This window comes from Bufo gargarizans, chromosome 7 (assembly GCF_014858855.1).
Source record: "Bufo gargarizans isolate SCDJY-AF-19 chromosome 7, ASM1485885v1, whole genome shotgun sequence".
In the NCBI taxonomy this organism is placed as follows: Eukaryota; Metazoa; Chordata; class Amphibia; order Anura; family Bufonidae; genus Bufo; species Bufo gargarizans.
Window position 1 is genome coordinate 1180829 of NC_058086.1, and position 15858 is coordinate 1196686.

Consider the following 15858-nt stretch of genomic DNA (forward strand, 5'->3'; position numbering starts at 1 on the left):
AGGTCCTGATATTCAGGAGCTTCTGGCTCTGGACTCATTATACACTGGATCTGTTCAATACTTTAACAAAATGTCTGGGTCAATTAAAGAACGTAACTCAGCATTTTGCTAAGGGGATCTGTCACTAGTTTATGTTGCCCTTAGTTAGGACACCATAAAACTGGTGACAAATTCCCTTTAATGTGGTACCCAGAGAGAACTGGTATCTTTTCATTTTATGTAGCGGTATACAAGAAAATGACTATTTAATGTAACTAGCTACAAAATCATCCCTGCACTCACTCGTGCAAACAATACCAAATATGTGCACTTTGACCTGGTTACAACTAGGGATGAGCGAATCTACTTCGGATGAAACATCCAGTTGATTTGCATAAAACTTTGGGGCGAGCGCTCCGTACAGTATTAGAATGTACTGTCTTCTATGAGCAGAAGTTATTACATCGCGAAGTTTCGCGGGACTTCGGGTAATATGTTCAGAAATTAATTTCTACTGTAAAAAAACCATTTCCCGAACTCTGGTTCGGTTTCCAAGGTACCACTTGGAAACCAGATGTGGATCGCGGACCCCGTTCAAGTGAATGGGTGCGCGTCCACGTGCGGCAGCCCTGCGGTTGGTGCTCTACATTGCGGTCCGCAGCACAGGCCCGGCCGACACATGTTTGGGTGCATGAGGTCCTAACAGAAGATTGCTCAGAGAATGCAGACCATGTTCTTCCTTGCCCTATCAGATGGCTGGAAGCCTGTGAGGTCATCAAACCATCATGGCTTTCCATGGCAATGTCCTGAATAGAGGAAGGGAACTTCCTGCATCCAGGTTTCATTGCGGTGCCCAGCGCTCACTTTGGCATATTTGGTAACAGCGCTGATCATTTCAACTACCCCTTTAGGAGGATCAGGATGACAAAGGGTGAGCCCCATCTTTTTAATGTCAGAGGGCCATTAAAAAGGATCACTCATTTACATTCCTATAGCAATGAAGTATATGCTACAATGACCTAAACATACATATTGGCAAACTGAGATGGCTAATCCCTTCTATACAGCGATCCGTACCATGGAAATGAATGGGACAGCTTGGGTGTAATTATACCTGCCCACCGCTGCAGATGCAACCGCTAGAAGGTAAACAGGGAAGGGGAGGCAGCTCTGGCACAGCGCGAACCTTCTCTTCAAAACAGCTGATCGGCGGGGGTGCCGGGTGCCAGACCCCAGCCGATCTGATATTGATGACCTATCCTGAGGATTGGTCATCAATCAATATAACTTTGACAACCCCTTTAAGTCCCATGATGTACATGTAAGTCATTGGCAGGATGTAATGTGCCCATGAGACCAGTAGGGATTGACAGCCACACTCCTGCAGTAACATCTGGGATGAAAGAAACATAACCATTTAACCCCTGATGCACCATGGGAAGGCGCCCGTCACCCCCAGCATCTTGATGGCTGAGGCATACCTGTGGCTAATGTGTGTGTACCTGTATTTGGACAGTAGCTGGTCTCCAGGGTTCTACATCCCTATCACTACTGCTCATGAGACTATACAACTCATAGTTACACAGGGTGAGAAATATACAGGTCAAGTTCAACCTTTTTAAGACCAATTATCTGATTCATAGTTGGATTAATTATAACCTTCAATGATGTTTGTACTTGTAAGGCCTCTTTCACATAACCGTTTATTTTTCCGTTTGTGAGACTTTTATTTGCGTTCCGTATATGGAACCGTTCATTTCAATGGTTCCGCCCCCCAAAAAACTGAATGCATACGGAGTACATTCCGTTTCCATATTTCCGTTCCGTTGAGAGATAGAACATGTCCTATTATTGCCCGCAAATCACGTTCCGTGGCTCCATTCAAGTCAATGGGTCCGCAAAAAAAAAAAAACATAACACATACAAAATGTGTTGGTGAAATGTGGAAAGGTGAATAAGTAATCACCGGACGCCGCTGGCAGCAGCTTATCGCCTGAGAGAACACAGCCGTATTCGTGATCTGCGATGCATATGTACATGCTGCACCCCTGTGTGTCTTGAGATTATATACAGCGGCAAACAAAGGTGATTTTTTTTGCAGATTCTGTTGGAACCCACAAGGAAATGGAATAAACTGTGGCAGACAATTCTGCATTATGGAGGCCCTGATTCTGTAGGAAGACCAGGTGCCTACTGGGAACAGCATACGTTGGCAAACGTCTATAATAGGGACCGGTATGCCCCCTGTGTGCCAGTGTACAGGTCAATACAGCACTGCACTTAGCATACGAGTCGGAGTTGTTGCCATGTATTAACTACACCGTCACATCTGAAGGTGACCTACGTTTCACGGAAATGCTAGGTTACATACTGCACAATCAGTTCAGGGCATGCAACAAATGCAGGGAAACACTATTAGGTCAGTAGCACACACACCACAGCTCACATACACAACAGATCAGGGACATATTACAGTACAGATTTAGGAGCATCTCAGACATTTATAGCAAAATTACACGCCAGGCTCATTACATGGCTCCTGTAGCTGGAGATGTACAGAATGCAAAATGATGGAGGGCTCATATGACCTTCTACCCTAATGAGCAGCTGAGGCGACACTGCTCTCTATGGAGACTTGTTTATCAATCAATACTCCATGGATAAAAAGTATACAAAATAACCCAAACCAAAGACCTCATCTGTCGACAGCACAGTTTCAGGGTTCTTGCCCTCATCAGTACAGAGTAGGATACTTACTGGTCGGATGAGAAGCCTTAGATGAAGCTTGGGAAAGGGGGAGCTAAGGGTACGTTTACATCAGTGTTGGAAATCGGAGGGCTGTTCCAGAAGGGGGCAATCTGTCGGAGTTCACCATATCTGGCATTGGCATATACAGCCGTTCACCGCTGGATCCCCATAGACTAAAATGGGATCCGGCTGATTTCCATCATAAATGCTGGGTTTCAGTCAGACACATATCGCAGTGTTTTATTGTCCAGCCAATGGCCTGTTTTAATGTTTGAACAGGCTGCCGGATCTCCTAATACGAGTGTGAACCTAGCGTACAACATTTCATTCAGTCTAAAAGTTCATATTAACACTACTCCTGAAAATAAAAGCTCCACAAAAAGCTATGTTTGTACTGCTCTCCTATAGAGCACCATCTGAAGTTTTGCATAGTCAAAACTGCTGACAGATTACCTTTAACTCGCTTTATGTTGTACTACTTTAAAAACACAAATAAGCTGGAGACTAGACAACTGATTTGTGTGTCTACTGGAAGGCTGTATACATAGCATTTAATGAGCACTGTTTCTATAATGACAGATATCATGCGACAGAGCCGCTGACCAAACCCAAGAAGGCCCTGACTATTTTAATAGTCACTGCTCATGGCCATTTTCGCCTAAATGTAGTGCAATAAAAAAAATTAATGCAATAATACCCTAAAACGCACTTCAGATTAATGTGGTCACATTAAGCTGTCATATGCGCCATGTCACAGTATGTGAAAGCGAGCTGCTTGAACACAGATAAAGGCAGATTACATGGAGATAATGTATTACCATAATACAATAACGCCTAATATGGAAAAAGGCAAATAACATTCCAGACGACATCAGGAACGAGGGGCGGCTGATCAACACATCACTCTTCATCAATACACGTATGAATAGTCTACTACTCACGTATACGGTACGTCTCAGCAAAGTCATCAAAAAATCTTTCAAACTTCCCAGCTCCAAAAAAGGGACACATTCATAAGGATGATCTCTACAGATGTATCACCAGAAACTGGTATTAGTATCGATCAGCAATTTATTAGTTCTACCACATAAAAATAAAGATATTTTTGCCCACTAGAGAAGCTACATCTTGTAGACTATAGCCGACTGGACAGAATCAACAATTGAAAGGGGATTTAATGGCAGTTCAATTGTATGTCTGAAAGCCTAGATAATGCAGCATAGAAAAGGCATACACAAAGGCTCTTTTGAAGCTCCCTGGTCACTCACTGTTTTTTGAGGAAAGGAGTGTACTTTATTACCGTACTTCCTAGGTTGTAACAGTCGATAACATTTCTCTAATAATTAAAGGCTATGTACACCTTCGGAGGCTATTTATTTATTTTTTAATGATTGCACGTTACTCATTTTTAGCTAAAAAAAATGTTTTTCAATTGGTTAAAAATATTGAGCTGTTCTGTCAAAGGGTTAACCGTTTTTCCAACTGTGTGACTGGCACTTTCACTTTGTGACGGTCATCTAATAAACCTCATCTTTAAACTACTGAGAGGTCATAAACACTTATTAAGCCACATTCTTATCAGTAAGTTAAGAGCTCAGCTATAATGAGTTTTATAAGAGGTCAGAGAGCAGAGATAAGAAGTCCGTCTGTTCCTGGTCTGACAGAAAAGACTGAAAATCCAAAGGGTGCTACTACTCGGCTCTGTACAGAGAAAAAGACTCAGTATGAAAAAAAAAAAAAAAAAAAAAAAAAAGAGACCAATTAAAAATAATCATTTAAGCTCAAAAGAAGTACAGTGTAATAATTACCCCCAACGGCGTACACATCCTATAAATCCTAGTAACTGGAGCAGCTTAAAGTGTGCAAACATTCACACACACAATACTTATCTACTTTTAAAAATAACAAAATGACAATTAAAATAGGAACAAAAACAATTTATCATCTACATAAGTCTCCTGAAAAGCATTGTTCAACAAACAACTTTCATATTTCTCTATTATAACCACATTTCTCAACTGATCTTAAGATCTCCTTTAGATGTTGGAGACTTGTGATTATGCCTCCAAACAGTATACAAAAGAAGAAAAAAAATATTCATATAAGAATAAACATTACAAAGCTATCGCTGAAATCAGTAAGACAGTTATACTGGAAGACTTATCGACATCATCATCAGCACCTACTGACGAAGAGGCCGAGCCTTGGCCACGATGTTTCAAAAATTTCCATATCTCCATCTACCGAGCTTGGGCGATTAATAGAAGTAAAATGGCAAAGAAAAATCACTCTTCACTCTGAAAATCCTCCTCATTTGGTCTTGCATTGGGATAGTAAACTGTTGCCCTCAGTTGCCCATGGGAGTGTAAAAGCTTTGGAAGATTGAGTTGCAGTTCTAGTGACTGGCAAAGATTTTGAGCATTTGTTTGGCGTACCTGTTGCTCTGAAAGGCACTGGTGAGCAGATGGCTGAAGAAGTTATTCGGGAAGTGGACCGATTTGGGCTATGTCACAATATCATCGGTATATCTTTTGATACTACAGCATCTAATACAGGACTGATCCAAGGGGCATGTACCAGAATTGAAAGGGAATTCGGACGAGGATTGTTGTGGTTGGCTTGCCGTCACCACACTCACAAACTAATATTGAAAGGAGTGTTGTGGCGTACCATCAAGTGGTCCTGACATCCAAATTTTTTGGAAGTTCAAAAGTCTGTGGGCTTCACTTGATAATAAGTTATATATGACAATTCTGGATGAAGAAAGTCCCGTTCAAGGCTTTCTAGAAGAACAACGAGTGAAAATGGTTTACTACATCCAAAATGTCCTAAAAGACGGAAGTCATCCAAGAGAAAACTCAGATCCGACAGTATATTCTAACACAGAGGCCATGGTGATGGGGACGCTTCTAGTTAGAATATACAACGAACTGTGTACATGACTGCCCCCTGCTGCCTGGCAGCACCCGATCTCTTACAGGGGGCTGTGATCTGTACAATTAATCCCACAGGTGCTGCACCTGAAGGGGTTAATTGTGCGTATCATAGCCCCCTGTAAGAGATCTGGGGCTGCCAGGCAGCAGACCCCCCTCCCTCCCCAGTTTAAATTTAATTGGTGAAATTTAAACTGGGGAGGGAGGGGGGGGTCTGTGTCCGGCCGGGAGCTCCTCCTACTGTCACTTACCAGTAGGAGGAGCTCCCGGCCGGACACAGACATCGCAGCAGCCAGCAGGTAAGTATGATGCTTCTACTATTGCTAAGTAACTGCAGTAGCATCCTGGTTGCCATGGTTACCGATCGGAGCCCCAGCGATTAAACTGGGACTCCGATCGGAACCCCGCTGCCACCAATGATTTGGGGAGGCCGCACACTGCCACCAATGTATTAAAACAATAGAGGGAGGAAGGGGGGGCGGGGGGCGCACACTGGCACCAATGTTAATGCAATAGAGGGAGGGAGGGGGTGCCGCACACTGTGCCACCAATGCTATTGTTACAATAGAGGGAGGGAGTGGGGGGGGGGGGCCGCACTGGCCACCAATGATATTCAAACTGGGGAGGGGGGGGGGGTCTGCCCCCTGCTGCCTGGCAGCCCTGATCTCTTACAGGGGGCTATGATACGCACAATTAACCCCTTCAGGAACGGCACCTGAGGGGTTAATTGTGCTGATCACGGCCCCCTGTAAGAGATCGGGTGCTGCCAGGCAGCAGTCATGTACACAGTTTGCAGTATATTCTAACTAGAAGCGTCCCCATCACCATGGGAACGCCTCTGTGTTAGAATATACTGTCGGATATGAGTTTTCACGATGTAACTCATATCCGACAGTATATTCTAACATAGAGGCGTTCCCATGGTGATGGGACGCTTCAAGTTAAAATATACCATCGGATTGGAGAAAACTCAGATCCGATGGTATAAAAGGGACTCCAGACTTTACATTGAAAGTCAATGGGGACGGATCCGTTTGCAATTGCACCATATTGTGTCAACGTCAAACGGATCCATCCCCATTGACTTGCATTGTAATTCAGGACGGATCTGTTTGGCTCCATGTCCGTGGATCCTCAAAAAATCAAGGAAGACCCACGGACGAAAAAACGGTCACGGATCACGGACCTACGGACCCAGTTTTTGAGGACCGTGAAAAAAAACTGTCGTGTGCATGAGGCCTTATTTGTTCGAATTGGACCTGAAAGAAACTTCAAGAAATGAGCTAATCTTTATTCATCATTGATGGTGCCACATCCCCTGCCAGTCCCTGTTTACTAGCCCGCAGCAATGACTGGCGGTCTGCAATCACTGGCCAATGAATGGGACATCAGCGCTATGATCAGCGATTGCTGCGGTTAGCAGTGGAACATAACACATTGCTGCAGCCAAGTAAACAAAGGCAGGAAGAGGGACCCTGGATGGTAGCCGCCAGAGCCTTAAATTAGTATACAGGAAAGACAGAAGTAACAGCATATAGGAGATTCCTGATGAGAAGAACCACTTCATTGTGCCATCCTGTTTCCAGGAATGAGCAGCAGTAAAACATCTCCTGGAACGTCTCTTATCTGGATAGCTGGAATCATTAACTAGATTTTACCAAAGATCAAGTCATTGCCGTTACCAAACAGTGAACAGAACACAGGCCGCTATATACGTGTCCAACTGCTAAACATCCAGAAAACTGTACTGCGGACACTGCCTTGCTTCTTCCAAATGATAAACTGGAGAGGAAGGCACTGGGGAACAGGAGACCTATTGTGCCGTACCTCCAGATCACGAAGAACGTTCAACCACGTGCTCCTGATGTAAGGAGAACAAGGACCTCCAACAGCAGCAAGAAGAGGCACAGACCACATCTACAATCAGCTCTTTAGTCTAAATTTAGAGTCACAAGAACACAGACCCCCCTGTATTCTCAACACTGCTGCCCGTATAAGAAAAAAGGTTCTCTCTCCCAACTAAAATCTCTTCTAATTTCTTTTAATCGTTACCATGGATAAAATGTGAACAAACTCATAATGACTTGAGGCAAGAAATGTTTGAATTCTATTAATTTGTATTTAATGCTCATTACATAAACCATTAAATGTGGCATTTCACACAACCTGACGTTTCCTAAACTTTCTGTCCTGAAGGCGCCTGCTACATTAGTTTCTGACTATGGTTTTTATGCCAAAACCAGGAATTGATACAAAAGAGAGGGAAAGTATAAAAGGTATGTTCACAACTAATTGCGTTTTTTAATGTGGTTTTGGTAGGGATTTTTATTCATGACCATTTTTTATGGAAATTCTGGATGCCACGAGGAATCCGAGTCAACAATGGACACTTTTTTCTGCCGTGTACTTTTTAAAATTGCAAGTGGAAGAGAAAAAAAAGGGATGTTTGAATTAATATGTGGATTCCCCTTGAAATCAATAGGGAAGACCTGAATGCGCTTTTGGTCCAGAGTTTTAGGACAGAATCCATGTCTAAAATCTATCAAGTGAACTAGGGATCGACCGATATAAAAATTTTTAGAGCCGATACCAATAATCTGAACTTTCAGGCCGATAATTTATACCGATATTCTGTGCATTTTCATTTTTGAAAAAAGAATTGTAAGTTTATTGTTAACATGTAGCTTTTTTTGTAAATCTTTCTTTTACATTTATTCTTAATATGTTGGTGTTTGGGGGGGTTTTTTACAATTTTTTTTTTCTACTTACTTTTAGCCCCCTTAGGGGCTAGAACCCTTGTTCTATTCACCCTGATAGAGCTCTATTAGGGTGACTAGGACTTTACACTCTCCCTGCTGCTCTGTGCTTCAGTAGCGCCCAGCTGTCATGGTAACCGATCGGAGCCCCAGGCTTACACTGCTGGGGCTCCGATCAGAAGCTGCCACTGCCACCAATGAGGAGGAGGGGAGAGGGGACCCTGTGGCCACTGCCACTAATGATTAATACTGGGGGGGTTGGGGGGGGCGCACTGCGCCACCAATGAAGATGACTTGCTCGGTAATTCATATACAGGAGGCGGGAGGGTTCTGTGAAAAAAAAAAAACTGACAGCAGAAGAATGCCATCAGGGGGTGGTCTGGCTTTCATAGATGGTTGTAAGGAAATGCTGAAAAGAAGTGACGTTTTCTTTACCGACATGAAAAACAAGTGACCTAATGATGCCATACAGATGAAAAAAATGGTCATTCTAGCCCAGTTTCAACCCACAATGTCAGGCTCAACCCCTGTACACTGTGGGTAGAAACCGGGATAGGATCCCTTTCCTAATGTACGGAACGTGATCCCGGAAGTGCCTGTAACGGTGTAATACTGGAGAGCGCAGCGCCAGCCCAGTAAGGGAATATACAACATAATGAGCCACTCATAATAACTTAGGGCCCATTATTTTTATTGGATAGGTCATCAATACCAGATCCGTTTAGAGAATGGTTGGCACTCCGACTTGCACTAATGATGGTTGGTGCTCAGTGGTAGGGAATTCATCCACGTACACTTATCATCAAGAAACCACGGCACTCAAGCATCTGGTTAAATGCAATTAGTTTATTACTTCCATCCAATTTACATCAAAAAGACACAACGAATGTTTCGGTTCCGTCCCAGAACCTTGTTCACGGCCAATACGTCATAAGAAACGTCCCCGATAGATGGCAGTGTTCCTTATGGTGCTGTTGGGACAGACAGCAGGTAATTAATGGAGAGAAGGGTGTGTACCCTGGCAACCAGCTGACTGGCGGGGGCGATATTGATAGGTCAGAAATAAAAATAATTTGCACAACCCCTTTAAGGGCCCTTTACACGGGCTAAGAATCTGCCAGATAATCGCTAACTAGCGCTTCTTTCCCAACAATCCCCTGCAAAATTGGCCAGCGTAAAGGGACCTTTAGGTGCCGAGTCTAACAATCCAACCTGAATGAACCTCGTTCACAACCTACTTATATCCAGCAGAATAAGAACTGCATGAAATAGTTTTAAATCCGCATCGTGCTAATCATAACGAATCCACACACAAATCACCAGGATAATGGATTCTTGGTAAAACGCACGGCAGATCTGCAGTACGAAAACATACTCCGCGCAGATCCAGTGACATGTGCTGGAAAATGTCACATTGGACTGAAATATAGATTATAATAAACTATATAATACAGATAAAATGTATGATGTAACCGAGTGCTTCCCCTGTATGCGTAGGGTTAAACAGCATGCTACTTCTCCAATTCTCCTCCAACCTGTAACTCCTGCAGAACTCCTCAACCTTGTCTGAAATAAGAGCAATGACAAAACTTGCATAATGCTAAGTCTACACAACGACATTCGTCGCACCAATGTCGCGCAACATTTTATAATGATAGTCTATGGTGTCGCACTGCAACATGTGACTGCGACGTGACAGTTGCAAAAAATCCATTGGAGAGAGACTGCGACATGACAGTCGCAGAAAAATCTGTAGTATTGTGACACCATAGACTATCATTATAAAAATTGTCAGTGTAGTTGTGCCCTCTCTGTCGTGCGACACATGTCGTCGTGTAGACCTAGCCTAAGGCTACTTTCCCACTCCTCCGGCGGGGAACAGCCAGCCGGATCCGTGCTGCTGCTAGTGCACCGTGCCGCTGGAGGTCCGGTCTGGCTTCATGTCGTAGTTTTATTCCGGCCAACTATCAGCATGTTTGCCGTGCTGCGGCCAGACCCCTGGCCCGCCCCCATTATAGTCAATGGGGCCGAAGCGGACCTCCGGGGACACGGTGCACTAGCGGCAGCACGGATGAGGCAGGCTGTTCCACGCCTGGACAGCCTGCCGGAGAAGGCTACTGCTGGTGTGAAAGTAGCCTTAGACTCATTCCAGACAAGTGTATTGGGCTCTGTGCACATTTCGCCATTTTCCACTATTATACTGCAGGAAAAGAAACTACCGTATTTTTCGCTTTATAAGACGCACTTTTTCCCCCCCAAAAGTGGGGGGAAAATGGCAGTGCGTCTTATAAAGCGAATACTTCGCTGACCGCTATGCTGCGCAGTTCGGCCAGCGAAGCATCAGTGTGGAGGGAGGAGGCGGGGACACTCATGGCGGGGCCCGGTGCAGTGACTCTACTCTAATACACCAGGCCCTGCAACTGTAACATTCAATCTGATCTATATCTACCGTAATTGTATATGCTCTGTACGGTACTTACTGTAGTACCGCAAGTATAGCATTAAGACTGCGCAGACTGGCATCTCCCTCTGCCATGCGCCGCCTGCCCCAGCTCCCTCTGCCATGCGCCGCCTGCCCCAGCTCCCTCTGCCATGCGCCGCCTGCCCCAGCTCCCTCTGCCATGCGCCGCCTGCCCCAGCTCCCTCTGCCATGCGCCGCCTGCCCCAGCTCCCTCTGCCATGCGCCGCCTGCCCCAGCTCCCTCTGCCATGCGCCGCCTGCCCCAGCTCCCTCTGCCATGCGCCGCCTGCCCCAGCTCCCTCTGTCTTCTCTTTCGGTGACGTCATCGGTGCAGGCGCACCGAGGGAGTGATGAGGAGGCGAGCCTCATATCAACACAGGCGCGCGATTTTTGAAATACTGAAAGGGCCGGCCGGAGGAGGAGATCGCGGCTGGCCCTGTCAATCAACAGGACGAGGGGGCGTTTTTTTGCGGCTGCTACCAGCAAGTAAACGCCCTACTTGCTGGTAGACAGGTAATTAGCATATCTTAAAAGTACGTTTTTCGCTAAATCTACTGAACGAAAATTATTAATAACAATGTATGGCAATATGGCAGGATAGGGATTATAAGTACACAAAAAAAAAAGTTTAGTGGGGTGACAGAAGCCCTTTAATGCTATACTTATGGTACTACAGTAAGTACTGTACACAGAGCATATACAGTTACGGTAGATATAGATCAGATTGAATGTTTAACAGTTGCGGGGCCCGGTGTATTAGAGTACAGTCACTGCACCGGGCCCCGCCATGAGTGTCCCCGCCTCCTCCTTCCACACTGATGCATCTGATGGGGATCTGTGGATGACATAAGGGTCATCCACAGGTCCCCCCATAACAGTGCGTCATCCACAGGTCCCCCCATAACAGTGCGTCATCCACAGGTCCCCCCATAACAGTGCGTCATCCACAGGTCCCCCCATAACAGTGCGTCATCCACAGGTCCCCCCATAACAGTGCGTCATCCACAGGTCCCCCCATAACAGTGCGTCATCCACAGGTCCCCCCATAACAGTGCGTCATCCACAGGTCCCCCCATAACAGTGCGTCATCCACAGGTCCCCCCATAACAGTGCGTCATCCACAGACCACCATTAGTTCAAAACCACACCTTTTGGTTCAAATTTTTTTTTTTCTTATTTTCCTCCTCAAAAACCTAGGTGCGTCTTATAAAGCGAAAAATACGGTAATATTACACATCAATAGGAAACATCAGGATTTGCCAGGATCTGTTTCAAAACTGAATCAAAGCCGCCGCCACCACCACTCTGATAACGGAAACCACGATGCTAATGTGAACTGATCCGACACAACCGTATGTATTTTGCGGCCTGCAAAAAAAAATTAAAATAATTGACATCCATGTGACACCATGTTCCATAGATTTTTTTCTGCAGATCCATTGTAATGCCTGTCCTGTCAGCAAAATGGACAAGAATAGGACATATTCTATTTGTTTGCAGAACGGACTTGCGAACATACGGAACGCACAGAGTAATTTCCGTTTCTTTGTGACCCCACTGAAATGAATGGTTCCGCATAGTGGGCAAAAAAATAAAATAAAAAATGGAACTGACACAAAATACATTCATGTGTATGAGCCCCTAGAGCCAGATTAGTGGATCAGACTCCAAGCCTTAGGAAACGTGACGTGCGCCCAGCCCGGCGACTCACACCGCGCAGATGATCTCACTATGAAGCTTTCTTGTGACTCAGCCTCACACCTTATAGAGGGTGACATGATGCAATACACAGGTCATTTGTTACATCAAACTTAAAGGGAATTTCCATGGCCACGTTTACTCCTTTAGAGAGGCCACGCCTTTTCACAGCACAAGTTTACTGCAAACTCGTGCTTGCTGTGAGTGGAGGTGGTTTGCCAGATTTGGCCAGCTGCACCCTGTGATCGCACCCTTAGGACTAGTTCACACAAACGTTTTTTTTTTCGTGTTCCGTATACAGAACCATGCATTTCAATGGTTCCCCCAAAAAAACGGAATGTGTTCCATATGCATTCCGTTTTTCTGTTCGTTGAAAGATAGAGATTGTCCTATATTTGGCCGTAAATCATGGGTCGTGGCTCCATTCAAGTCAATGGGTCCGCAAAAAAAAGGAACATACGGAAATGCATCCGTATGTCTTCCGTTTCGTTATTTCTGAAGCACCTATTGAAAATGTTATGCCCAGCCCAATTTTTTCTATGTAATTACTGTATACTGTACATGGCATACGGAAAAACGGAACGGAAACACAACGGAACTCAAAAACGAACAACGGATCCTTAAAAAACGGACCGCAAAAAACAATAAAAGCCAAACGGTCGTGTGAACTAGGCCTTAAAAGGTAGTTTCTCACCAGGAATTTTACTGAGAAAACAAGGCAGAATTGTTGAAGGGCTGGCTCAGCTGAAAGCCTGTCACTCAGTGATCCCGCTAGTAAGTGCACCAAGGGCGGTGCCCTGCTATTCTGTGCACCCCTGCTCCTCCTTTCTGATTGACAAGATCAGGTGAAACCGCAGGACCCTGGCTGCCCTGTCAATCTAGAGAGGGAGGAGGGCGGGTGCACAGGGTGGTGGGGCCCACCCTTGGTGCATTTAATTGCTAATTTGCATATGGATTAAAAGCAACCAATCACTTACGCTGGGTTCAGACCTGAGCGTTCGGAAACGAGCGCTCTGTATGCGCGATTGTACGGGCGTTTACAATCGCGCATACAAAGATTGGCGTTCACACATTGTCGCGCGTTCCCGAATTTCTATGTGCGGGAACGCGCGACAAACGCCCAAAAAAAAGCTCAAGCACTTGTTTGAGCGTCGGGCGTTTTACAGCGCGATCGTACGCGCTGTAAAACGCCCAGGTGAGAACCATTCCCATAGGGAATCATTGGTTCTTGCCTGTTGTGCGTTTTACAGCGCGTAGGAACGCGCTGTAAAACGCTCAGGTGTGAACCCAGCGTAAGTGAAAGGCATCATTACATTTAGTTGTGGTACAAGGCACTGGGGGGTCATTTAGTCAGACCGTTTTTTGACGGTCTTTTCTTTCGTTTACACTGGCGTTGCTGTAGAAAGATGCGTTCAATTCATGACGGCACGTGCCCTCGTCATAAATTAGGTACCTCTTTGGTAGTCTGTGCCCTGCTGGCAAATCTACACCGCCCCCTGGCTAGCGCGTTTTTTCGGCAACTTTTACACCTTTTTTTAAGAGTAAAATGTACCACTCCCTAGACACTCCTATGTGTCGAACATGGCGTAAAAACATCCGTGCATCATACATCGCATGGGCGTAAACCTCTTAGTAAATGACCCCCATTGTGTCTGTGAATTTCCTGGTGACTGATTCCCTTAAAATCCAAACCAAGAGCAGGTCCCACATGTAAGAGAACAGATGCTTCTAGTCCACAGCTGCGCTGTGTGACCAGGGCCAGACTTTACAGCGTAGGGGCTCCAAAGCCTTGGGTCTAGGACACATCATTAGCCAACGTCCTGTCAGCGGCTGATCCCAGGATGGGACTACGTGGCAACCGTGAAGAAGCCCCAGGACCACAGACACCTATGATGTCACACTCCCTGGTATTGGTCACCATCAGTAACCCAATGGTTCCCAGTCACCTCCAATGAATGGCCGCATTGTCAGCCCCACAGAGAAGGCGCAGCTGATGGAGCTCTCAGCTCACACACTATAACTTGCCACAAGTGTAAAAAGTGGAACTCCCCTTTAAGAAACAGTAACACACGGGCAAAGATTTGCCAGCAGGCGACTACTACATGCCGCTCCCATCCTACACATGTCAGCTCGGACTCTCACCATCAATGTCTCCCAGGGTGAGTTCATCCCCAAGTTCGGTCAACGTCTCCATGTTTTCCATACTCATTCCGGCCGTCTCCATATAGCAGGTAGTAAGCCGCTCTATCTGCGCTCCCGGCCGGGGAGCTCGTGCCTTCTCGGAGCTCCTGTCACTTCCTTCCTAAGTCAACAACCTGTCACAGACGAAACCGACGCCATGTTCTGCCAGCCCCTCCCTCCGCTGGAGAGACGTCAGGGACTTGCGTGCCTAGTCTCGTTGTGGATACAGCGAGCTGAGCGAGCTACAGCAATGAGAACGAGGCTTGGCTAATTGCTTCTTAGAACTCCCCCACTGGACGCTCGGGCGTGGGGAGGCCCCGCCCACTCCTCTTGTACTAACGCGTGCAGGTTGTTTTGTTGTCAATGAGACCAGGGACTGCTAGCCAATGAGGGCGCTCGCCGTGCTGTGGGGTGACTCGACGTCATCGATCAGGGGATCTATATTTGCATATGAGGCAGGTTCTTAGGAGAACCTACTACTGTGTCTCCCGCAAACAGAAGCCGACAGCTGTGAGCTCACTCTTAACCTGTTATGTGCCGCGCCAGGAAAGAAAGCAGCGCGCCAAGCGGTGGTGTGGACAGGGCCAGAAGCATTGAGAACTGGTTATTGCCTTCACTTGCGTTTATCTTTTTTGTCTTAATTTTTCTAGTGTTACAGTATACAGACCCTGTGTGCTGGTATTCTGTTATGGTGATATTCTTATACCCAGTGAGTGCTGGGGGAAGGGAGCTTCAGATGCTTCATCCGAAGTCGCTTCCTTCCTAACGTCAGAATACTATTGTATGCAGGGCTGGTGCAAGGATTTTTGCCGCCCTAGGCAAGATAAAAATTGCCGCCGCCCCCCGCCTTATCAGATGATCTGCCCATATCATGTTCCACCCCTTTCTCAGCTTTTAAATTAAAAGAACTGCTATGTTTCCCTTAGGGTTAATCCAGCTTCTTGTAACTGTCTCTTTTTGCGGAAAGGAATTGCGGACGCGGACCCGATCCGGAATTGCAGACCCGGATCCGCAATTCCGATCCTGAAAAAAATAGAACATGTCCTATTCTTGTATGCAATTGCGGACAAGAATAGGCATATTCTTAGTGCCGGCAATGTGCG

General features: G+C 45.9%; 1 protein-coding gene across 3 annotated transcripts in view; it reads right to left on the reverse strand.

Moving 5' to 3' along the window:
- The window catches only part of SREBF2 (sterol regulatory element binding transcription factor 2), a 63255-nt gene extending 48270 nt beyond the window's left edge, over positions 1-14985 (reverse strand). The window contains exon 1 of one of the 3 annotated variants that reach the window (XM_044300508.1): positions 14717-14985. In XM_044300508.1, coding sequence (XP_044156443.1) covers positions 14717-14798 — 82 coding nt within the window. In that variant the 5' untranslated portion in view covers positions 14799-14985. The remainder of the gene's footprint in view (positions 1-14716) is intronic. The other 2 variants (XM_044300507.1, XM_044300510.1) reach the window with 2 other exon arrangements.
- Positions 14986-15858: the final 873 nt, after the last annotated feature.